Source organism: Balaenoptera acutorostrata, unplaced genomic scaffold (genome assembly GCF_949987535.1).
Source record: "Balaenoptera acutorostrata unplaced genomic scaffold, mBalAcu1.1 scaffold_1373, whole genome shotgun sequence".
Taxonomy (NCBI): Eukaryota; Metazoa; Chordata; class Mammalia; order Artiodactyla; family Balaenopteridae; genus Balaenoptera; species Balaenoptera acutorostrata.
This window is the reverse complement of record NW_026646627.1, coordinates 13,344-37,580: the sequence shown is the minus strand read 5'-3', so window position 1 is coordinate 37,580 and position 24,237 is coordinate 13,344. Positions and strand designations below refer to the sequence as shown.

The window sequence follows — 24,237 nt, the reverse complement described above, 5'->3', positions numbered from 1 at the left end:
TACACCACGTTTTCTTTTCCTTTTTCTTTTTTTTTTTTTTCTCTCTGCATTGGGTCTTCGTTGCTGCGCGCGGGCTTTCTCTAGTTGTGGCAAGAGTGGGGGCTACTCTTCGTTGCAGTGCGCGGGCTTCTCATTTGCAGTGGCTTCTCTTGTTGCGGAGCATGGGCTCTAGGTGTGCAGGCTTCAGTAGCTGTGGCACGCGGGCTCAGTAGTTGTGGCATGTGGGCCCTAGAGCGCAGGCTCAGTAGTTGTAGTGCACAGGCTTAGTTGCTCCGCAGCATGTGGGATCTTCCCAGACCAGGGATCGAACCCATGTCCCCTGCATTGGCAGGGGGAGTCTTAACCACTGTGCCACCAGGGAAGTCCCTATATACCACATTTTCTTTATCCATATCTGTCGATGGACATTTAGGTTGTTTCCAAAGGTAATCTTTAAATGTTTTTTCTGATTCTAAAACCAGAAGTCACTCAAGCCCAAAGTGATGTACACTCCTATTAAAGGATCAGCTGAGCTTATGTCATAATTCTTTCTGAAGCCATACCTTAGCCTGTAGCCGGCTTCCAATGGTTGACCTCAAGTGATACATGGAAACAACCACATCTCCTTGCACAGTGATGCTCAAGGGAATGAAGATTTTTCCATCTTGGACACGGTATTCTCTTTAAACAGAGACAAAAGCATACACTGAAAGAGAGTCTAATTTGGCACAATAACACAGGTATACAGGCACAATCTTCTGTGGCTCTGGCCAAGGGTTTGCCCAGGCCTGAACCCAGGAACCATTTCTTATCTTAAGCAAAGTCAGGAGCACAGCCAGTGCCAACTGGATGCAAATTGGTTCTGCCACAGGATGCCGCTGGTCTTATGCCAGGTCCTCTCTCTCCATCCCATCCTGATTTCTAGATAAATCAATTGCCCATTAGCAGAAATCGTTTTCCCCAAATACATGTAGCCCTGATGTATTTACCTTTCCCTCACTGTAAATTTATGATAAAAACAGAGAGAGAACAAATAAGTCCAACTGAGATCAATATAGAAACAGCAGTGAGATGCTCTGTGAGTATCTCGTATACCAATTTTGAAATTCAATCTATTTCAAATTAATTTCATTCTCTGTTATCATCCAGTCCCTTCTTCCATATCCCTTCCACCACCTCCCACTGGCACTTGCTCTTTACTATAGATTCTATAACTTTTTAATTATATAATCATCTACCTAGTTGCTCACCTAGAAACCTCATTCATTCCTGATTCTTCCATTATCATCACCAATTCTTATCAAGGTCATCTCCTTCTTAAATGTCCAGGTCTTCTGCGCTACACCACTGTCTTAACCCTCATTATAGCTCATGTTAGTCTTTTAGTTTGTATCACCATTTGAAGGGGGGCTATGGCATCCCTTGATTTAATTGTGCTTTTCTATGATTACCACCTATACTGAACATTTTTTAAAATATCAGCCATTTCATAATGTAGTCCTCAAAGGAAGAACAGGATCCAACTTACACAGGAATGGAGCAGTTCACAAGAAGAAATGAAGAAAAGTATCATGACTTACTTCATCCGTTCAAAATCTGCACAAGTTGTATATATTTTGGTTTCTCCAATCAGTACATCACAGTAAGGGCGACATCCATTTCTCTGTTTGTTGAAAAAAGGAACTGGACTGACAGTGATCGACTTAATGGTGAGAGGCTTGAAGTGAGGGCAGTAGGGTTTGTCTGCTAGGAGGTCACACATGTAGCCCAGGTACCTAAAACACAAGACAGACATTCTGTTGGTGCCGACCACAGCAGAAGAAATAAGCAGTCAATTTGCTATACAGTTTGTTCTCATAAATTATTAACCTACAATAAAAATTTACTGTGTTAATTCTTTAAACATTAACTGGCAAAAGAGAATGCTGCCAATAATTTAGGAAAGCTTTTATCTAGTGACACTGCTGTACTTCCCCCCGAAGAGCTGATAAAGGGGTATTTATTAAATGAAAAAGCTTATGGGCGTTTTACACTAGCTCAGTATTTGATCTAGCAGATTAAATTTATCAGTTAAGGGCTAGCTTTGGAAAAAAAAATCAGAATTTATCATCAGATGCAGTTTAAATAAGAGAAAGAAGAAACTGTGCCCAAAGAAAAGACAATACATCAATTATCTAAAAAGGTTTTTTCCCTTTTTTTGGGACATGATACAAATTTGACCATGTCTGCGCCAACCCTGCATCTAGCTGACTTTACCTCCTGTGGGATGGCGAAAGTCCGATTCCTGGTCGCTTTGCGTAGAGTAACCGAACGGCTGGGCCAGGAGTAGAGTAGAGATTACAGAAAATGAACATAGCGCCAACCAGGATTGATGATGCGGCCCGTCCATCCTAGCAAAGAAAACGTATAAACCTGTCATAAACATGGATCGGTCAGGCACCCAACACTGAGAGCGGCTGTACTTGCAATTAAAAGAAAGAGGTTAAGGGTGGGGAGTCTGGGCGTCGGGTGTGGCGGAGAGAAATCTTAACTAGAGGTGCCTGTCAGTTCAAAATTGTTCACTTGAAAACCCAAATCTGTCCCAGCTATTTAAATCACAAAGCAGCAAGGGAAGACTGATTCTTAGGATACAACTGACTCTCTGCTAACCTAAGAAACCTAGCAATATAAATTTGATTTGTACATATTTACTGAAAAATCATCTAGTCTTCAAAGTAACTTTGGACCTGTAGGATCAGAACTAACAGTTGAGGTCTCTCAGTTTAGGCTGAAGGTAAAGAGTTCTCAGGTTAGGCAAATACTGCTTTTTGGAATATGCGATGTGTGTATTTTACCCAAAGTTATGTTCCTAGATTGATATAAAATAAAGAAGCTTCACCTGATTCAACCGCACTCAGTAAAGGAATGCAAGCGATAACATTCCTGACAGATGGTGAGCAGCTTCTTCTAGAATACTTTAAGTGACAAGGAGCATCCTGCTTCTGGTCGAACTTCACAAAGTTCTTCCTTATACTGAATATGCTGAGTTGCAGTCTCTTCTACTCAACCATCCCCATTCTTCCTTCTCTCAGGACAAAGTGTAAACCTACTCCTTTCTCCCTGGGACAACCCTTCACATATCTGAAATACTCTCCTTTTCCATCAACTTTTCTATTTTCCAGGTTGAAAACACACCCAATCTGTGATAATTTTTTATTCTCAACTGATTGGACTAAGAGATGCCCAAAGAACTGGTAAAACATTATTTCTGGGTGTGTCTGTAAGGGCGTTTCTGGAAGAGATCAGCATTTGAATCAGTAGACTGAGTAGAGATTCACCCTCACCAAAGTGGGCTGGCATCATCCAACCTGCTGAGGGTCCAAATAGAACAAAAAGGCAAAGGAAGGGAGAATTCTCTTTGTCTTCTTGAGCTGGGACCTCCATCTTCTCCCTGTTCTTGGACATCGGAGCTCTTGGTTTTCAGACCTACACCAGCGGCCCCCTTGGTTCTCAGGGCTTCAAACATGGACTAAATGTTACCACTGGCTTTCCTGGTTCTCCATCTTACAGGAGGCAGATTGTGGGACTTCTAGGCCTCCAGAATCACTTGAGCCAATTCCTATAATAAATCTCCTCTTACATATGTATCTCTACACATATCCTGTCAGTTCTGCTTCTCTGGAGAACCCTGACTACTACCCAATCCCTTCAATTCTTCCTCATTTGATGTTCCATTTTAAGAGACATCATCATTCAGTGGACTTCCTCTTAACAGACCCCAGTTTTAAAACAACAGCCTTAAATGTGCTGCCCAGATGTGAAATGCAAGATATAAGATGTGCTCTGACCAAACTAGAGAGGAAATATCATCTTCCTTAGTGTGGTAAGAACACTATGCTTTTATTAACATAACCCCAGGCTAAACTAGTTTAAATGTAAGCTAAATCACACCATAAGCTCTTATTGATCTTTCTAGCCACTAAAACTGTTAGTTCTTTTTCAAATGATGTGTTAATAGACAAATACACTTAATCTTTTAGAACCAGAATTCAGGACTTTACATTTATCCTGTGTTTAATTTCACATTGGTAGTTTCTATTAAATGACCAATCTGAGAAAACTGATAAGCTTGCCTCCACATTTTCAAAGCTGTCAATAAAAGGGCAACCAAATGCAACCTTCTCCTGGGAGGATGCTGATCTGTTAGTCACCTATCTTTGGAAGCAATATTCAGCCAACATTTGTCCAAATGTATAAAAATTTAGCCCAAATTTCTCCATCTTGAATATAAGAAATGGGGAAATATCTCGCAGGAATCCAATAAACTATCTCTACTAATCTATTAGTCTTGTTCCGAAAGTTCAGTTGGTTTGATATGTGTGTTCATAATGAATCGATGTGGACTCCTTTTTTCTAAGAGTTTAAAATCATCTGTGCACAAATTGTGTTAGAATTTCACCTTGAATTGCCATCAGGCTCACCAGCCTGTAACTTTCCAGGATCAACCTCTTCCATCTTTTGGAAAAAAATCTCCTCTCCTTGCTTGACTGGCACTCTTCTTCCTGTTTCCTCATATTGCATAAGGAACCCATAATTGCTTTTCCAAGTGCTTTTAGCATTCTGTCACATAATTTAAGTCTAGAGAGTGGATTATTTTTAAGTACTGTGACGCTCTTTTACTATCTCCCTACCTCTCAGCTTTGTCTTAATTATCAGTGTTACTCCCTTTCTAGCTTGACATCTGTTCCCCCGATGAAGGAAGAGAATAAAGGACTTAAGATTATACCGTGTGCCTCAAGCATTTGTTGTTGTCCTTATTCCAAGGACAGTTTTTTTTAAAAAGACATTTTTCTCAATCTTAATTCTTTTTAGAATTTAGTCTTCCTGACAGTCTTTTAACAGGCTCATGGCTCTTAGATATGTGTTCCCTCCTTTTATCGGCCATGCAGGTCTTTTTTAAAGTTTTCTTAGTTTTTTTAATTAAAAGATGAATATATGCTTATTTTTAATAAAACAGCAGTATATATAGGATAAAAATAAATGCTCCCACCTCCAGCTGCAATTCCACTTCCAAAGACTTGGTGCAGACTTCCAACTCATGCATGTCCTTTTTCAGTAAGCCTAGAGAGCAGGCTATAGGGTCTTCACTCTTTGTATGTCTCTTCTTTTCTCTTCTTCATTGGGTTTTTATTTGTTATGATTGTATCATTAGAACTGGGAGCCTCTGGTCTCTCTCGAGCCATCTTCTCTTACAAAGCTGCCAGACCTAGGCTCGCTGAACTTTTAGAAAGTTCTCGAGTGAAGAAAAAAATCACCAAAGTACCTAAAGGCTGCTTAGTCTCTAAAAATAATCTGTCCTTTATACAATCTGTTCTGTCTCTGAAAGGAAAACCCTTTGGCCTTTCACATTAAACTCCTAAGAAACACCAAGTGTTTTTCTTTTATTACCAAGAATTTGGGGATGTGAGATGGAAAGAAGAAAAAATCTCAGCTTTCATCCCTCTTTTAGCCAACTGACTCTCAAGAAAGAGGGGGAAAATCATCAACTAAGATTATAGCAAAAAATACACCTTGAAGTTTATAGAAGCAATGAATAGTTCTAGTATTTATGCTCAGATTTCATTTGTGTGCTCATTTCTTCATATATCCAATCACTTATTCAAATCTTTCATACCTGGGATTCCAAAGTAAAAAAGGCACAGTTCTTGCCCACAGGATGCTCATAGTCTAGTGGGGAAACAGGTGGGCCACCAGATTATGATGATGCAGTATATTAAATGCTTAAATCCAAAGACATTTAGATATACAGGTCGAATGTCCACATTGTCAAAAAAGATTTTACCTAAAGTTGAGTTTTAAACAATAGGCAAGAGCCCTCCAGAGGAAGAGTTGGGGAAAGGGACTCTAGGAAGTCAGTGGTCAGAAAAATCATCAGTCCCACTGGGAATTGCTATAAAATAGTCAATTTATGTGACTACTCATAAGGGCATAGATGGTTTTTTATTTCATTTTTATTCAAACATAAAGGTAAGAAAAGAATATTCCAGTGTGCTTATGTCAGTTCTATTCACCCAAAACTCAATGGCATTTTTGCCTATGCACCCACAGCTCTTGTTTCTATCTCTTTTATAATAGTTAGTACATTCCAGAGGCCCTGTATTATGTGGGTTGTATACATATCTGCCTCTCCCACTGGTATTCGAGCTTTAGGGCAAGAATAATAAGTTTTCCCCTCATTTTATATCCCTCACATCACCTAATTCCTAAGTGGGTTCTTAAGAAATGCTTATTCAACTTAAGCATTACCTGTTCACCAGTCTGTGTAAGGTCATTTGTATTTGACCAAACCAAACCAGCACAAATGATAGCCACAACAGCAACAAGAAAAGGTTACTCACCAAGCAATGGACAACACAGACGTTTTTGGGGTTCTGTAGTAGCCAGTTATACATATTCCGACACACAGCAAAGAGGTTGTGCAGACTGGGGGCCTGCCTGATGGGCCAACTGCATTCTGAGACCTAAAGGAACACAGCGGAAGGAAATGAATTCACCAAGCGACTTCCTCTCCATGGGCAGGGAGCACACCAAACGACTTCTGGAAGTGATACTACATTCTCTTTTAATACAGCAGAAAGAGTTGGGAACAGGGTCCAAACAGCGAAAGAAGAGTTTAATCCTGCAATTTTTTAATTTAAAAATTCTGTTTCAGTAAACATATTTTGAAATATGGGGTTGGCCAAAAAGTTCGTTCGGGTTTTTTTACTATTGGGTTGGCCAAAAAGTTCCTTCGAGTTTTTGTAAGTGCTTACAGAAAAACCCGAACGAACTTTTTGGCCAGCCCAAACATTTTCAACTAAACTAGATGATTTAACATACATATTTCGATTTTTAAAGGTTCCAATATTTGGATTTCAAAGGTTCAATGTTCCACTGAATTTAATTTCTATTTAGTATAAAATGTTTTGAGTTGCCTACTAGATGCTTAATTACAGGATTACATTATAAATCCTGCACTATCTCTAATTTTATCCAAGATGATAAAAGTGAAAACACAAAAAAGTGCTGCTGAATAAGCCAAAGACAGGCTTTTTCAAGGGTCTTATTTCTTCCTCTGTTAATGAGGGAACCCACAACTTCATGGGGGCAACCTCTAGCATTTTCATTCATCTAACACACCTGTTCATTTTAACACATTATAGGATATCAGTTATGTTCCTAGAATTCTGCTTGGCTCTGATCTGTACAACAGTCATATAAGACAGATACTAATATGATCTCTGTTTTGCAGATAAGAAAACTGACTCTCAGAGGTTGTCTTGTCTAACGCCACACTGCTGGTCAGTACCAGCATTGCAACCCAGGTCTTCTGAGTATAAGTCACGTTGCTACAACAGTATACTGGCTGAGAGTATCATTTGCCTCAAAATTCTAGGCATGAGCCTCAATCGATTAGGTATTTATTAATTTAACAGTAAGGAAAAACTTAGGCAAACTTCATGACCTCTCTAAGCCTTTCTCCATAAAGTGTCATGAATGATACCTACCTACCTGCCTCATAGGGTTGTGGCTACTACCTGAGAATGTATTTCAAGGGCTTAGCTCAGTATCTGACATACACAAAGTGATCAATTAATACTGGCTATCATTACTATTATTATTATTATTATTATTTTATCAGGTAACTGTCAGTGCAAAGCCCTAAGGTCAGATAGAGCTAGCTATGTTTGGAAAAAATGAATGAAACCCTATATGGCAAAATCATAGACTGAAGGGTCAGATCATACCAGGCCTTGTTAAGAACTGAGAGAAGTATTTAAGAAGGAGAGTGACTCTCAGATCTGCATTTTCCAAAGACCTCTCAAGGTCCAGTATGGAGAACAGATATAGATGACACAAGACAAAAGTCAGAACAGTCAGGTGGCTATATTAGGAATCTAAGTAAGAAATGATGGTGGCTTAGGCTAGATGAGCGGCAGTGGGACACACAAAGACTTGAGGGATTCAAAAAATAGGGAGGAAGTGGAATGCCTGTACAAGACTCAGGGATTGATCACAGGGTGGCAGTGCATGAGTGTGGAGGGGTAAGTGGAGGGGGAGGAGTCAAGGATGACTGCTAGGTTTTCAGCCTGAATGGCTGGATAAAAGGATAAAAGGATTGCAGGTGCCATTGGCTGATACAGGGAATTCTGGAGAAAACAACAGGTTTTATACAGATGGTGTCATCAGGAAGTGCTCTGCAACACTAACACCACTGGTCTAAGAAAACCCAAACGTCCCAAATTCTTTCCATTTAGGAGTGGGGAGAGAGAGGCAGGAATAATCTGTTTGGTTCATGCTTTTCTAGCAACTAGATAATAACTAGTCAAAATGTAAGTGGGAAATTATCTGTGGTCTCTAGAGCTGACACCTGAAAGCAAACACATGGAGTTTCTCTCTGTGGCTGCCAAAAACCCCCTTCTTTTTGGTTAATTTGTAACTTTTTTCCTACAAAATGATTGTGGGTAGTGTCAGGGGACCTTCCAGGATATTAATTTTCCTAGACCTTTGAGAATGACAGGTATAGTTTATTAAACAAAGTAGATGAAATGCCTAACAAAGCTACCAAACAATCCAGGGTAACCCAGTATTGGGCCTCTGTCGATTTAAACTCCATAACAGGGCTTCCCTGGTGACGCAGTGGTTGAGAGTCCGCCTGCCAATGCAGGGGACACGGGTTCGAGCCCTGGTCCAGGAGGATCTCACATGCCGCGGAGCAACTAAGCCTGTCTGCCACAGCTACTGAGCCTGTGCTCTAGACCCCGTGAGCCACAAGTACTAAGCCCGCATGCCGCAACTACTGAAGCCCATGCACGTAGAGCCCATGCTCCAGAACGGGAGAGGCCACTGCAATGAGAAGCCCACGCACCACAACAAAGAGTAGCCCCCACTCGCCACAACTAGAGAAAGCCCACGCACAGCAACAAAGACCCAACACAGCCAAAAATAAATAAATAAAATAAATAAATTTTAAAAATAAAAAATAAAAAAAAATCAACTCCATAACAGCTTGCCCCTTTCACCCAACATGATTTGGGTCTATTTCTGGCCCATTCTTTATCCTCAAATAGATTCCCCATTGACAAGTTCTCAAGGAATGGAAATAATATATTGATTAAAAACAGAATAGTTGGGAAGAAAAATTTTGCCATCAGAGGAATTACAAAAAGTACACTTATATAAGCTGCTTCCTGCCTGTGATGTTTTTCCTTCCCTTGGTAAATTTCTATTCATACTCCAAAGCCGAAGTTCAAGTGTTCTCTTGTCTCTGACAGTTTCTCTAACACCCACAGGCAGAAGTGCTTAGTCATCTTAGTCATCTTTGTCCATTTTCATCTGTTATAGCTTTCACCAGTAGAGCAAAATGGTGAAGCCACAGATGGGTTTTCACCTTAGCTTTACCACTGACTACCTGATTCACCTTAGACAAGTTGCTAACCTCTCCAAGCCTCAATTCTCTTGTATGTAAAATAAAAATGGTGGTGAGAATTAAGGAGCACAATGTAAACACAGTTAAGTGCCAGCTTATTGTATTCAAATTAACTGTTTATGCCTGTCTCCCCCTCTAGACACTAAGCTCCATGAGAAGAGAGACCATTTTTCATTTTTGTAACCCAAGTCCAGAGTCCGCGTGCTGGTCCAACGGCAGGCACTCAGTAGGTATTTGCTGAGTGAATCAATGAGTGAAAGAACGAAGGAATGAACCCTATTTGGCAATCTCTTCTTATAATAAGATTTGTCTTTGTCTACATGTAAAATATCTTGAGGAAGGAACTGATTTTGTTGTTTTTTTAGATTGCGACCGTGTAAAAGTGTAGGAAATTTGTTTTCTCAGGCAGTATTTTTAAACCTTTTAGAAACTGTATGTCACTCCTACAAACACTAAATGTCAATATCTATGAGTCTCAGCTGAAAGCTGGCTAAATTGTTCTTAGCACAATAGGCTAATTGTTCAGAATCATTAAGCCAATCAAGTAAATAATATTAATTTAAAGTACTGCATAATTACATATTTACTTGATATATAATTATACTCCATTAAGCAAACATACAATTAGAATTTTTTAAAAGCATGTGCTCTGTCTAAAGGGGAAGAACATTTAAGGCATAAACAAAATGAAAAAATTTTTTTAAACGAATTCAATCCCTGCAAGCGATTTTTGTAGCTCTGTGAGGTTCACAGCTTCATGCAATAAGCACGATCCTTGGGTAGGTGACACTTCACGATGCTGCCTCCAGTCTCTCTGAACCCCTCCCGGAGCTGTAGAGCATCAGAAAACGCCATATGGATTACAGGCTGCAATGATACCACCCAGCGGGAAAGGAGGCCAGAACAGCACCAGGGCTGGATGCCATTTGGTTTTCATCTTTCTGTCTCCCCAAGCACGAGAGGAGACGACAGAAGCATCCCATTTGCTGAGCGTAAGAGCAAAAGGGGCTATGGAGAATCAGACTGAAGAGCCATATCCAGTGTCTTAAGAATCTGACACCATTTTTGGAGGACAGGAGTACTTCAGGCAATAATTTATTTGGCATTTTATTATTATTAATGGTAATTATAGCTTCCACTTACTGAATGCTTACTCTAAGCCAGACATTGCTATCAAATGTATTCCTTACAGCAAACATACAGAAAAATTTTCTATTTGTGAGATAGGAATCCTTATTGTCATCTCCATTTTATACGGGAGAAAACTGAGTTTTAGATGAGGTGAAGTAACTTACCCAAGAAGAGGAACAGCTGAGATGCGAATCTAGGATAATTTTTAAAATTCAAAATTTGTGCATATTATATGAATTTCACCTCAATAAAAAAAAATAATAAAAATTTGTATACTGTCTGATGATTATTAACTACAATTCCATCTTACATTTGTGAGATAGTTATGGGATCAAGTGATGGCTATTTCTTTACCACAGTTAATAAGACATTCAATTCACTGAAGGCTGCAGAACTAGAATGTGGGGCTTCCTGGTCCTCTGGCTCCCAGGCCAGGGATTTTTTTTCTGCCCCATTATTTCCTGTCCCTACACTGATGCACAGTGGCAGAGGACAGATGAATATAATCTATAAAGTCACTCCGCTATGGTCAACTCCCTTCACCAACCAGCAAACCAGAGCAGAAACAACTGGGAGCTACGGTGACCTGTTTGATGAATTCTGGAAGGAAAAAGGAAAAAAAAAAATGTGACCTTCAAACAATCCTTTAAGAAACCCAAGTTGATCATATATTTTCCTAAAATTAAGTTCTTTGCAAAGAGGAAGAAATTCTACAAGATTATGCAGTTTAGAAATAATCGAAATAAAAGAAGATTCTAAAAGAACCAGCTGGGTTTACCTTTTCAATGCTACTAACTGGCCTCCTTCAGCACACCCCTTCCTGGTTAGACAGAGGAAGGAGGCTCAAGTGGCACTGGAAGAGCATTTTCAGAATGTAAGAACTTAAGGGCAGGCTAGACTTGGTGGCCATTCATCCGCTTTTCCATTTATTGCCAACAGCAACACCAAGAAATGTGTAAAGCAGTAGTTCCTGACATTCTAGGGCAGAGCTTTAAAACCTTCTGTGCAGAAATGCAACCAGTGCACACACACATACACACAGAGTAAATGGCTATAGTGTTTATTTGGAGGATGATGAACAAGGTTTGGGTATAGATACTGGTGATGGTTACAGAATACTGTGAGTGAATTTAATGCTGCTGAATTGTACACTTACAAATGCTTAAAATGGTATGTTTATGTTATGTGTATTTTACCACAATAAAGAAAAAATAGGAGTGAAAACAGATGGTTAAACTCTCTGAAGCCCATGCATGGATCGAAATATACAGTGGATCCATGTCTTTTAAACTCAGATTAGAACATCTGGCTTAGATAATGCATCTCATTGGTCTACAGGACTTCACTGTCAAGATCAGGACATTTATTTCCTCAAGGTGGATACTGGCTAAGAAGAGTCAAAACACTGACATTCAATATCTCCTCTGCAGTCCTGAATACGTATTCTAGCACTCTGAATGAAGGGCTATCTGCCATGTTTTGTTTTGAGTCAAATCCTCTGCTAAAATTGAAACTAAACACAGAGTCCTATTTTAACATTCTGCTACATATGCAAATACTAAGAAATTGCTATTTAATTATTTCATATGATTCCCGTCAACCCATGTGGTTTCTAAGCCTAAAAGTGAATCAAAATACTGAATGATGCCCCTCAGCAAAGTAAAATCTTCCTGGAAACAGCCTGTCTCTGTCACCACCATCTTTATCTCCAAACACACGTCACATAATAAAAAGGTAAAATGACTGAGTTCAGGGTTCAAGGCATAGACACAGTTGGACTCCTGTGAGTCTATAAATAAAACCAGTCTTGTGTTTGGTCTTTTCCAACAGTGGTATTTATAGAAGCCTTGGCCGTCTACATTTATTAAAATAAGATTTAACTGCAGACCTAACACTCCACTGGTCTGGGAGGAGGAGAAAATGATTTCGGGCCTCCAGGACTGGAAGATGAGAACCAAGAACACTTTTCTAAGTCACGCAACAGTGGGATGCAAATCAATTTGCGGTGTTAGTGCTGGGAAGAGAAAGGACTCGGAACTTGAGAAGAGACGTGGCCACATCAAAAACAGAGCTAAGATGAAAGTACTAAGGCTGTGGGACTGCCCTTCTAAGATGCAACTGAGGGTTGAGGGAGCTAGGTCAGAGGGTCCTCTTCCAGTCCGCAGAGTTCTGGGACTATCTATAAAGGACTAAAGGTGCAGTGCAATCCTGCATTTTAGGGGAAAGAACTGGAAAAGCCTTATGGCATGTGGAAATCCTCCCCTTAGCGAAATTTGGCCAACAAAGAAGGGCTGGGGGTGTGGCATGCGTGGCCTTTCAGGGAGTGGGAGCAGCTCATGCAAAGAGACGGTGCGTCTCCCCTGGTGGGAGCATGGTTCTCAGGCAGTGGAGAACCGTGAAAGATGAGCTAGAGAGGCACAGAGGCCAGAGCATGCGGAGCCTGGTAAGACACAGACTACAATCTGCATGGAGAAGAAATAACCCCACCCCTTTCAACTAGACAAGACTCATGTGTCAAGGTCCAGCTCTCACTGCTGTCTCCCTTCACTAAACTCCCTCAGTAGGTACCGTAAATATTACTGTCTTTAGAACGTCCTGACTTCTCTCTCCAACTAGGCTTAAGTGCCTTGAGAATAAGAATCAAACTTTTTTAGTTAATTAATTAATTAATTTTATTTTTGGCTGCGTTGGGTCTTTGTTGCTGTGCACGGGCTTTCTCTAGTTGTGGCGAGCAGGGGCTACTCTTTGTTGCAGTGCGTGGGTTTCTCATTGCGGTGGCTTCCCTTGTTGCAGAGCATAGGCTCTAGGCGTGCGGGCTTCAGTAGATGCAGCACGCGGGCTTCAGCAGTTGCGGAATGTGGGCTCAGTAGTTGCGGCACATGGGCTCTAGGGCGCGCGGGCTTCAGTAGCTGTGGCGCGCGGGCTCAGTCGTTGTGGCTTGCGGGCTATAGAGCGCAGCCTCAGTAGTTGCGATATACGGGCTTAGTTGTTCCACGGCAATATACGGGCTTAGTTGTTCCATGGCATGTGGGATCTTGCTAGACCAGGGATTGAACCCATGTCCCCTGCACTGGCAGGTGGATTCTTAACCACTGTGCCACCAAGGAAGTCCCAAGAATCAAATTTTTATTTGATATCTATGTGTTCAACAATTCTTGGCACATTCATTCTTCTGAGAGACATTTCTTAGCCATGCCAGGCACCGTTCCAGGTAGCAAATAAAATAAACGTGTTCCCTGCTCTTCTAGGGCAAGTGAGAGCAGTCTGGGGTAGATGTTCCATATGCAATTCCTGGTTTCTTTGGTAAGACTGTTAAGTCTGGTCACAAAATATGTAGTTACACTAATTGATGCCTTTCTTTAAATATCTTTATAAAAGAGCTTGCTTTTATAAATCATATATACCTATAAGAGATACCTTTATGTGCATGAATGCTTCTATAATGATATTATATCTTTATTTACTTCCAGAGGGAACATTTTTCAGATTATCACAAATATTTCAAGATTAAGTAAAATTTCTATGAAATATTATACAGGATGTTCCATGGTCCTTCAGTTATGAAAATGATGGCACTATGTGTATCACTCAGTCACTTTGCTGTAGAGCAGAGATTGGCACAGCACTGTAGATCAACTATACTTCAATTAAAAAACAAATCAGAAAAAAAGAAAGAAAATGATGGCACTGAGTCTCCAAACAAGAAAAAATCAATTCAAAATAGTTGCATCTGAATTAGAAATAAAATAGCTACCCACATTTTTGTCAGATGCTAATTCACTTGTTCTGAATTAGGTAATAGATGGAATAAGAGGTGGAAGGGCAGTTAACTACAGGGAAGATTAAAGAGCTGCATTTAAAATCTCCGTTACAGAATGGGAATTTGGACGAAACCACTTGAGAATGGTTTTATCCGTGCTTCTCAGAGAGTGGCTCCCAGGGCAACAGTAGAAGTAGCACCCAGGAAGTTGTTAGCAATGCAGATTCTCACCACACCCCTCTGCTGAACCAGAAGTGCCAGGCCCAGGTGTTTAACAAGCCCTCTAGGACATTCTGATGTACACTAAAGTTTGAGAACCACTGGGTTACCTCTTGCGTATTTTGGAAACACTCTGGGAAAAGAGAATCCTTCACAAAATTCTCCCTTATCTTATGGAACATTAGGGCAGGAAGTGGTCTAAGAGAGCATACAGACTCTCTTCTAGTTTTTACTGATCAGGAAACTGACGCCCAGAGATTATTAATGGCAACTAAAATTTGGAGCAAAATGTGTTCTGGCATCAAAGCTGAGATCCTCGATACAGAGTACACACAACCAGCTATCATTTTGCATATCTGAAATCAAGTTTCACTTTTAAAGGGTCCAATGTGTAAAACCCCTTTCTATTTATTAATAAATCCAGATGTAGCTGAAGAACCAACCATATCTAAAGGCTAAGTCAAGATTTTTGAAAATGTTCCTGAGAGAGAAAAAGCCTGATTTTAGTGAGTAAATCAAGAATTCAGTGGTCAGAAATATCAGGCTTAACTTCAGATTCAAACCAAAGCCAGCTCTCACAGCTCCTTAACTAGCCTGAAACTAGAACTATTTCTCTGCCTAGTTCTAAAAGCTCCTTAAGAGGATAATCCAGGTTTCCAGGTAATACTGTCAGCCCAGAGTAATGGCTAAGAACACATGCCTGTAGTCTTGGGCAAGTTACCTTACCTCTCTGTGCCTCAGTTTCTCCATCTGCTTCAGAGGACCGTTGAGAGAATTAATGAGATATTGCATGTAAAGTTCCTGGCACACTGTAAATGCTCTAAAAATGTTGCTGCTGCTCTCACTGCTATAAATATTAGCAATAGTATCACCAAACCTACAGTGTGGACTGTTTATGTGCTATACCTCACTTATGAAACACATACCTTTACCAAATGTCAGAAAGCTATTTCCATTAATATTGGTGTGCTTCTACTGGTTTAGCCACACTGCCTCATCGTGATGCCAAAGCAGCAATAAGGAAGGGTGAAAGGCATCATTAGTGCTCCAGCATAAGAGTCTCCAACTGCCCTACGCAGCAGTCAATCTCCACTGAGCCGCATAGCAACGTGCCCTAACAACTGAGCAACCAGCCACAGCTGATTTGAGGCCCTCAATTAGATGGTACCTTATTGACAGAGAAACTTTCCTACAAATATCCTCACCCAAGGAAAAGCTTCAGAGTATCTCGTAACAGCCTAATAAAAATTTTGTGGATAGAGAAGTGTCCAGAGTATATAGTTTTTCTGCTCCATGTGCTTAAAGGCAAAGGCTTTGAGGATAGTTCTTAAGGGGGAAAATACCGTTATGTCTTCAACCTTGTGATCAGGGCTAAAATTCCTTACCCTGCTATGAAACTTGGCAGTTCTATAAGACTTGGGCGACAGATTGTACACCGTGTAGTGGTCAAGATGTCTGGAATCCAAAAAGCTTCGAATGTCATCAACCTGATTTCTGAATCCTATGTCAACACTGTCCAGAGGAAAGGACATCACTGGAAGAAGGGTCACACAGAAAAAAAATAGGTTAAACAGGTCCGCTGTCGCGATGGGCAGCCATTGAAAGCTGAGCTATTGGGCAGTTAATAAACATGAGAAACTTACCAATAATTCTGGAGGTAACATAAGTGAAGTCTAAATCTCCCTTTGTGTAGCTAAAAGCAAGACAGTAAATGGCACTCATTAAAATGATCCAAATATCCCACGATTTCTCTCTCTCAATCACTTGCACATCATGACCTGGGACATTTCCATCCAGTAGCTATATTCTGACTTCCCTTCAGGCCTTCCCCCTAACAAGGAAGCACTGTTGACAGACGACAGCCCACACCCTCAGGAGCACATATCTACCACGTCAAACAGGGCATGCAGCTAGGGGGTAGGGGAGGAAGTGATGGAGAAAGAACAAAGGACCCTTTGTTTTGCCTACCAGGTGCTAGTTGGGGATTGAAGGTAAAGGATACAATTACTGTTGGAAAAAATTAAAATGTTGATTAATATGTTGGACTTCACATTTGAATTTCTGATTTAAAACCACATATTTTAACTTAAAGTGACCCTAGAACTTTCTAATTCCTAAGAATAAAAACAGAATTCATATGGCCTGCTTGTAAAAGTTTCACACAGTAGAAGGGTAGAAACTTCTCCCAGTAAATAAATTTTAAAGGGCTATTAAGATACGAAAACAGAATTCTGTTTTGATTACAATTCATAAGTATTGCTTATTTGGATTGCATGTGCATTATTGTCTCATTTAATTCTTAAACCACCTAAAGACATAAATCTTACCAGGGTATCAAAGTAAAGCTCAGAGAGGTTAATTAATTTGCCTTAGGTTAACAAGGGCAGATACTGCATTAGAATTCAGGATGCTGGATTTGAAAGCCAGGGATGGCAACCACTATCCTCTAATGTACCAAGGAGCCGAGTCCTCCCAGCCTATGCCTGTAGCTTCCGAAGGACTCAACTTTGCGGCTTCAATGGCGTTCCTAGTCAATCAGATCCCATGCAGTTGCATCACAAAATTGATAGTCTTTGAGCCAGACAAGCAGTTGGCAGGTAAGCAGATCCTTTGGGGGCACAGAGTCCATTAACTTAATGGGGAAGGACGCACATACCTGGTAACAGATTGTATAACTCTGGAAGACGTGTCTTTGAGGGTGTCTTTCAAGTTGTCCTTTAGGTTACTAAAGAGCCTCCCTGCACCTCCTTTCACCATGTCAAAGAGACCTCCCCCATAGCTGGGCTCCATGTCTGGAGACGAGGCACCTGCCAGTGAAAATCAGAAAAAGAGGTAATAGCACAGACTACACAGGAAACCAATCCCTCTTTGTTCCTGAAACATACGCAGACCGTCTTTGGGAGTCTGGGACAGATATTCCTGCAAGTTATGTCATGCTTCCAGAACTTACTGACTCTGGGTTATAGACAGCAGTACTGCTGGTCCTCAGAGGAGACCAAGGAAAGCCCCTCACCAAGTTCCAGAACAGAAACCTCCAGAGCTGCACATCCAATACTGTAACCACATGTGCCAACTGAGCGCTGGAAATGTGGTTAGTCTGAATTGAGACATGCTGTGAGTATCAAAGTGTCAAAGTGCAAAAAATGTAAAATATCTCATACACTATTTTTTATAATGATTACATTTAAAATGATAATATTTTGGATATACTGAATTAAATAGATTATACTATTAAATTAATTTCACCTGTTCTTTTTTACTTTTTTAACGTGGAGACTAGAAAATTTTAAATTGTATATGTGGCCTGCATTATACTTCTTTCAGGCAGTGCTGAGGGATAGCAGCGGTCAGCTGAGAAGCGAGTCCAGGGGCCTCTTCTGTCCTTCGATGGAGTTAACTGTGTTAGAAGACTCCTTCTATGGCTATCTCGCAAAGTAATAGTTCACTTCCATCCTGGGAAAGTATTTTCTGAAGGGCCTTTATAACAGCTTTTAAGCTTGAGTATGCATAGCGGTTACTGGTGTTATTTGTCAAGTATGTCAGGTTCTCCTCCCTGACAGTTTCATAAAATTGTACTTTCTGGCTCTTTGTGACTGGCTCTAGTCCAGAGTCTCTCAACCTTGGCACTATTGACCTTGGGGCCAAATACTTCTTTGCTGTATGTGTGTTGTGGTGGCTGGCGGGGGGAGGGGGTGGATTGTCCTGTGCATTGTAGGGCGTTTAGCAGCATCTATGACCTCTGGTGACTAGGTAGCACCCCCCCCTTCTCCAGCTATGACAGCCAAAATGTCCCTAGACGTTGGCAAAATTAGCCCTGTTTGAAAACCAGCACTCTCGTTTATAATATGTGAGTGAAAATGTTGTGTGTCTCTCTCAGTCTGGAGCATTTAACTGTTAGGGTGAGATTATCCATAGTTCTCATTCCCATATATTCTCTCTCTCTCTCTCTCTCTCTCTCTCTCTCTCTCTCTCTCTCCATAGCAACCCGCAAGGTCTGAGATTGTGGCTAGTCTGTCCAGGACTCCTGGCTCCCAGAGTAAAGAGCTTGTGGCAGAGCTCTCAGCTGACCCTTGATGAATATGTACCATGAATGAGGAATAACCCTTTATTATTAGAAGCTACCCCATTCCCATTTTAGGACTGTTCATTACCATAACATAACTTAGCTTATAAAGACTGATACAGGAAGGAAGTAGGAATCTGTGTAGAGGAAGCTAATGTAAACAACAGCCCGGGAGGCTGTACAGACTGGCAGTCAAGAGCATGGGTCACTCTTACCTGGGTTCTGGCAGGAAGAAAGATTCCTGACTGTTAAACAGGGATCAAAAATAGTGCCTACTTCATAGGGAAACATAAAATGAGTGTACCTTAAGCACAGTACTTAAGCACAGTACCTACTACATTTAGGTGTTAATAGATTGCAGCTATACTATTATTATGCCACACTCTGAAATTCCTATGTTGATGATATTTTTAAATCTTTGTTCACTTTTCAACTCTTTGATGACAAAGGGCAAGAATGACATCTCTTCTTTTTAGAAAATTGCAGTATTTGTTCTATACTTCAAAATATGTTAGGAGGATAGATCCCTGGATCTCAGGTACAGTAGAACACAGGAACTGATTTAGGTTACAAGAGCAAACCTCTGTAACTTTGACTCTGTTGCTGAATAAGCTTCCTTCTGTGCTTTCCTCAGGACAAGGGGGTTGCATATCTATGTTCCAACCGGATCAGTTATTTTAAGTGACAGGTAGATGCATGCATGTGGACAATGGTTAAATGTGTTTGTGGAAAGTCTGGAGAGAAAATTTAAAAACAAACAAACTAAAGAAGATGGATCTCACATTAAGTGTTCTTACAAAACAAAACCAGAAAAAACAAAACAAAAAAACAAGCCACACATAAGAACACAAGAAACTTTTTGGACGTTGTGATAGTATGATGAGTATATGCATATGTCTAAACTCATCAAGATGTATACATTAAATGTGTGCGATTTTTATATACCAGTTATACCTCAATAAAGCTAAAAACTTAATTGCAGAAAAAGGAAAGTTGGAGGAGGAATTTGTAGATTAAAATGTCTTAAAAGATAAATCAATAAAGTATAATGCATGGAACTTAACCCAAAGAAACTATAAAAGGTTAATGACATTTATGGGCAATTGGAATTTGAACAATTAACTGGGTATTTGATGTTAAGGATTTATTGTTAACTTTAGGTGTACTAATTATACTGTAGTTATGCTACATATAGTCTTTATCTTTTAGAATACTGAAACATTTATACATTTTAAAAAACTGCAATGTTTAACATTTAAAAAAATAGAGAATCGGGCTTCCCTGGTGGCGCAGTGGTTGAGAATCTGCCTGCCAATGCAGGGGACACGGGTTTGAGCCCTGGTCTGGGAGGATCCCACATGCCGCAGAGCAACTGGGCCCATGAGCCACAACTGCTGAGCCTGCGCGTCTGGAGCCTGTGCTCCGCAACTAGAGAGGCCGCGATAGTGAGAGGCCTGCGCACCGCGATGAGGAGTGGTCCCCACTTGCCACAACTGGAGAAAGCCCTCGCACAGAAACGAAGACCCAACACAGCCATAAATAAATAAAAAATAAATAAATAAATAAATAAATAAAATTTAAAAAAAAATAGAGAATAATAAAAAATACTCATGTAATTAGAACCTGAATTGCTAACGCTTATATAGCACTTACTATTTGCTAGGTATTATTCTAAACATTTTACCTATGCTCACTCATTTCACCCTCACAGCATACCTATGAGGTAGATAATATTATTTTTCCATTTTATACATCAAAAAACTGAGGCACAGAGGTTAAGCAACTAGTCTAAGGGTATACAGCTGTTAAGTCAAGGGCAGAGTTGGGATCTGGGCCCTACGCAACCTTTACAACCATATCCCTCTTTCTTCTCCTAATACTATCTTGAATTTAATATTTATCATTCCAAATAATTTCTTTAAACTTTTATTTCATATGTAGGTATCCACAGGCAATACATTAATATTGTTTTTCACACTTTCAAACTATATATAAATGGCTTTCTGTTTGCAACTTTATTTTTTTCACGCATCATTATTTAAAATTCTTCTATGCTGATACCACATGTACCTTTAGCTCACTTAAAGTATGCATCCATTAGCCCATTGATGGATATACTAAGATTATTTCCCATAACAAACAATGTGGTGATGAACACATTGTCTTGATTACATGTGAGAGATCTCTCTAGGTTATGCCTAGGAGTGCAAATCTGCTTGGAGATGGGATACACACATCTTCAAATTTCTAGATATTAACACATCATTTTCCAAAGTAGCTGTATCAGCTTAAACTCCCACTAGTAGTGCATATGAGCTCCGTCACTCTACATTCTCCTTAACACTTGGTATTGTCAGACTTTAACATTTTTACCAATCTGGTGAACGAGACAACACCTCCTCTTGGTCTTACTTGTGGTTTCCCCCAATTATTAGTACAGTGAAGTATTTTTTATTGTGCTTACTGGCCAGGCAGCTGTTCTTTAAATCATACTTCACGTATCTACTAAACTTCTATGAGCCGTTTAGATGTTCATACATATACCTATAAATACATGTTGACTGTTATGTACTTACACCCTGATCACAAGAGCTTTTGATGCCTAAGTCACCATTAGGCATCTATTTGAAAACAAGGTTCTATTAGAAATTACAAAGAACAATCAATGCAGGTGAATAAACAAATGAATAGACACACGGACAAACACTGATAATGTCTACCACTTACTGAGCTCTCCCATGCACCAGAAACCCCACTTGGACTTTTATGTTAGTACAATTTCACGTTCTGGGAAATAAGGAGGGTGTTTATTATCCCCATTTTATAGGTGAAGAAATGGAGGCTCAAAGAAGGGAAGCAACTCACCTAAGATCTCAGCTAACAAGCGGTAGAGCCAGGGATTCAAACTCAGGTCTGTACAATTCCCAAGCCTACACTGCGTCTCCATTTCACGCTATTCCACAGCTCCATATTAGCTCACAATTCTCACAGCTGTAATCAGGACAATCCTTACCTGCCTTACACACAACCGCCCCTCTCCTAACCCTTGCTCTCCTCCACCTCCCACACGTATGCCATTCATCTGGCTGCTCTCAGCAGCAAGTGTCCTCCCAACAAGCACTCTCATAAATCACTGCATCTGTCAGACCAACCAAACCAATCTCATTACGCAGGCAGCCAAGCCTCTGTCGCCCAAACTGCTTCGCAGCCCTAAATAATTGCCAGGAGCTTGTCTGAAGAGCAGCTCTACAGACCAGGGCTACAGCTACAGATTTGAGAATGTTCTCTTGTGTTCTGTTTCCCTATGACATAGGGCATATTATTTCCCTTTAAACACATCCACGTATAAAAATCTGTATCGTGTTTTCATTTTAAATACAGCAAGGATAGAGCAACATATGCTTATAACTCCTCATTTCCATCCCGAGCCTGAACACCCTTCTGATACATTACTGTTCTAAGAGATGACACCAAACTGATTATCCAGACCTCTCTCTGACTCTCAATTTCATGCTGGAACAGCACTCCAAGGCACCAACCTATTTAAAGATATAAATATCCTTGATTATCTAAAAATCAGACTCTCACCATCACTCAGGCTGCATGCTCTATTCATTAGAGCCTTGGAACCCTGCAGAAACCAGAGCCATTTGCCAGGGTTACAAAGTCTGCAACCTCCATATACCCAAATTATATGTCAAACTAGCCAGGACACAAAAAAAGAGAAGAGGGGCGCTATCTGATTTTGCCTTTATGGTTCTTTTAGGTGGGTGTTCTGACTCTCCTTAATGAGCTACATGAATGTCAGAAGCACAGATTCTCAAAAGGATATTGGAGCCTCAGCTTGCTGAGAGAAAGGGTAGAAAGACTTCAAAAAAATGACACAACAAAGAGGGAAACGGTGCAGTCAGAGAGTGATATGCAGAAGAAAAACAATGACTAGTAGATCAGGAGTCGACAAACTACAGCCCATGGGCCAAATCCAGTCTGCTGCCTATTTTTATATAGTCTGTGAAATAAGAATGGCTTTCACGTTTTTAAATGATTGAAAAAAGTCAACAGAAGAATAATGTTTAACAAAGTGAAAACTACATGAAGGTCAAATTTCAACATCTATAAGTAAAGTTTTACTAGAATACAGCTACACTCATTCATTTACATATTGTCTATGGCTTCTTTCATGCTACCATGGCCGAGTTGAATAGTTGTGACAGAGACCTTATGGTCCACAAAGTCTAAAGTACTTACTATCTGGCCCTTTACAGAAGAAGTTTTCTAATCCTTGCACTAGATGCTTGAAAGATTGTGCATTCTTAGGAATCCAAATCTTGCCAGCGCTGACACTTTTCTAAATGCTTCGGCTAAAATGGTACCAAGTGCTAAGAACATACCCTGTACTTATAAAGGGTCTTTGGGGATTTGAAGGTCTAAGAAGGTGGGAGTTGGGGAGGTCAGAGTTGAGACAGCCTGAGAATGCCACCCAAGGAGAAAGCGTCCAGGTCTGTGCCGCTAAGGCTCCAGGTAGAAGCTTGTTCTGTGACGTCTTGTCATTTTAAAATCTAAGCCCACCGAAGATAAGCACCAGAGAACTGCACTCTGCCCCCGGTGTCATTTCTAAGGATGTAATCAACAAGTTTTTCTTGGAATTCCTAATGTTTAGGAAACTAGAAATAGCATCCTATCTCTCCCAAGTCATGGGAACTCACCATGGATATGACTTGACCTGTTCTCACTCACAGAGTCACATAAAATTTGTATCTCCTGGGAGAGAATCTGTTTCCCACTGGACTGTTAGCTGTTTGCTCATTTACTTATATTAAGCTTCAGTCCAAAAAATATTTGAAATGATTCGATTGTTGTTTGGAATAAAAAAATATATTTTTAAGAAGACCAGCAAAATGTTAAGGATGGTCTTAACTGCCTTAATGTAACTAGAAATATAAGAAAAGTACATGTGGCTACTTTTCATAAACATCTTATTGATTTGTTAGCTGTGGACAAAACACCATGAGAAGCATTGTGAAAGAAGAAGGAAGATATTGACAAAAGCCTTGCCTTGGAAAGTCCATAACGCACCGGGGTCATTCCCCACATATGCTCCCACTGCTTATACAATATATATGCTCATGGCATCCTAGGCTGCATATAATTTCACTTGGTAACCTCTAAGAAAGGATGCTCCCCCATAAAGTACTGTCATCAAAAGAAAAAGAAGGTATGTAAATATTTATCCAAAAAGATGTTCCTTGAGGTACGGCTTACAATGGCAAGAGACAATAAAGGATGTATAATTGATTACCTCTAACAATGTAATTAGCCATTCGCTATTAAATTAGCTATTAAAATCATTTTGTAGAAGAATACAGATGCTCACAACAAAAGGCTAAGTGAAAGATAAAGAGCATACAAACATGCACAGTACAATCTAACTTTTGCAAAAGAAAAATATTTGAGTTTAGAGAAAGAATTCAGATGATTTAATAAACATAAAATAAAAATAACAGCAATTCAAACTTACTGAATGCCTGCCATGTATCAGGTACCAATCTCAATTCTTTATAGGTCGTATTTAATCTTCACAACCACCCTGTGAAGGAGATACCATTGCTCTCTCCATTTTCCACATGCAGAAACTGA

The 24,237-nt window shown here is 40.1% G+C and overlaps 1 protein-coding gene across 1 annotated transcript in view; it reads right to left on the bottom strand.

Annotated features, from left to right (window-relative positions):
* Window positions 1-542: 542 nt before the first annotated feature.
* Window positions 543-24,237, bottom strand: part of LOC130706987 (putative tyrosine-protein phosphatase auxilin) — a gene marked incomplete at its 3' end in the record, with an annotated part of 32,033 nt that continues 8,338 nt past the window's right edge. Inside the window, exons 2-8 of the mRNA XM_057539634.1 lie at window positions 17,194-17,344; window positions 16,181-16,230; window positions 15,923-16,071; window positions 6,357-6,479; window positions 2,236-2,369; window positions 1,560-1,754; window positions 543-660 (exon numbers count right to left, since the gene is read on the bottom strand). Coding sequence (XP_057395617.1) covers window positions 543-660; window positions 1,560-1,754; window positions 2,236-2,369; window positions 6,357-6,479; window positions 15,923-16,071; window positions 16,181-16,230; window positions 17,194-17,327 — 903 coding nt within the window. The remainder of the gene's footprint in view (window positions 661-1,559; window positions 1,755-2,235; window positions 2,370-6,356; window positions 6,480-15,922; window positions 16,072-16,180; window positions 16,231-17,193; window positions 17,345-24,237) is intronic.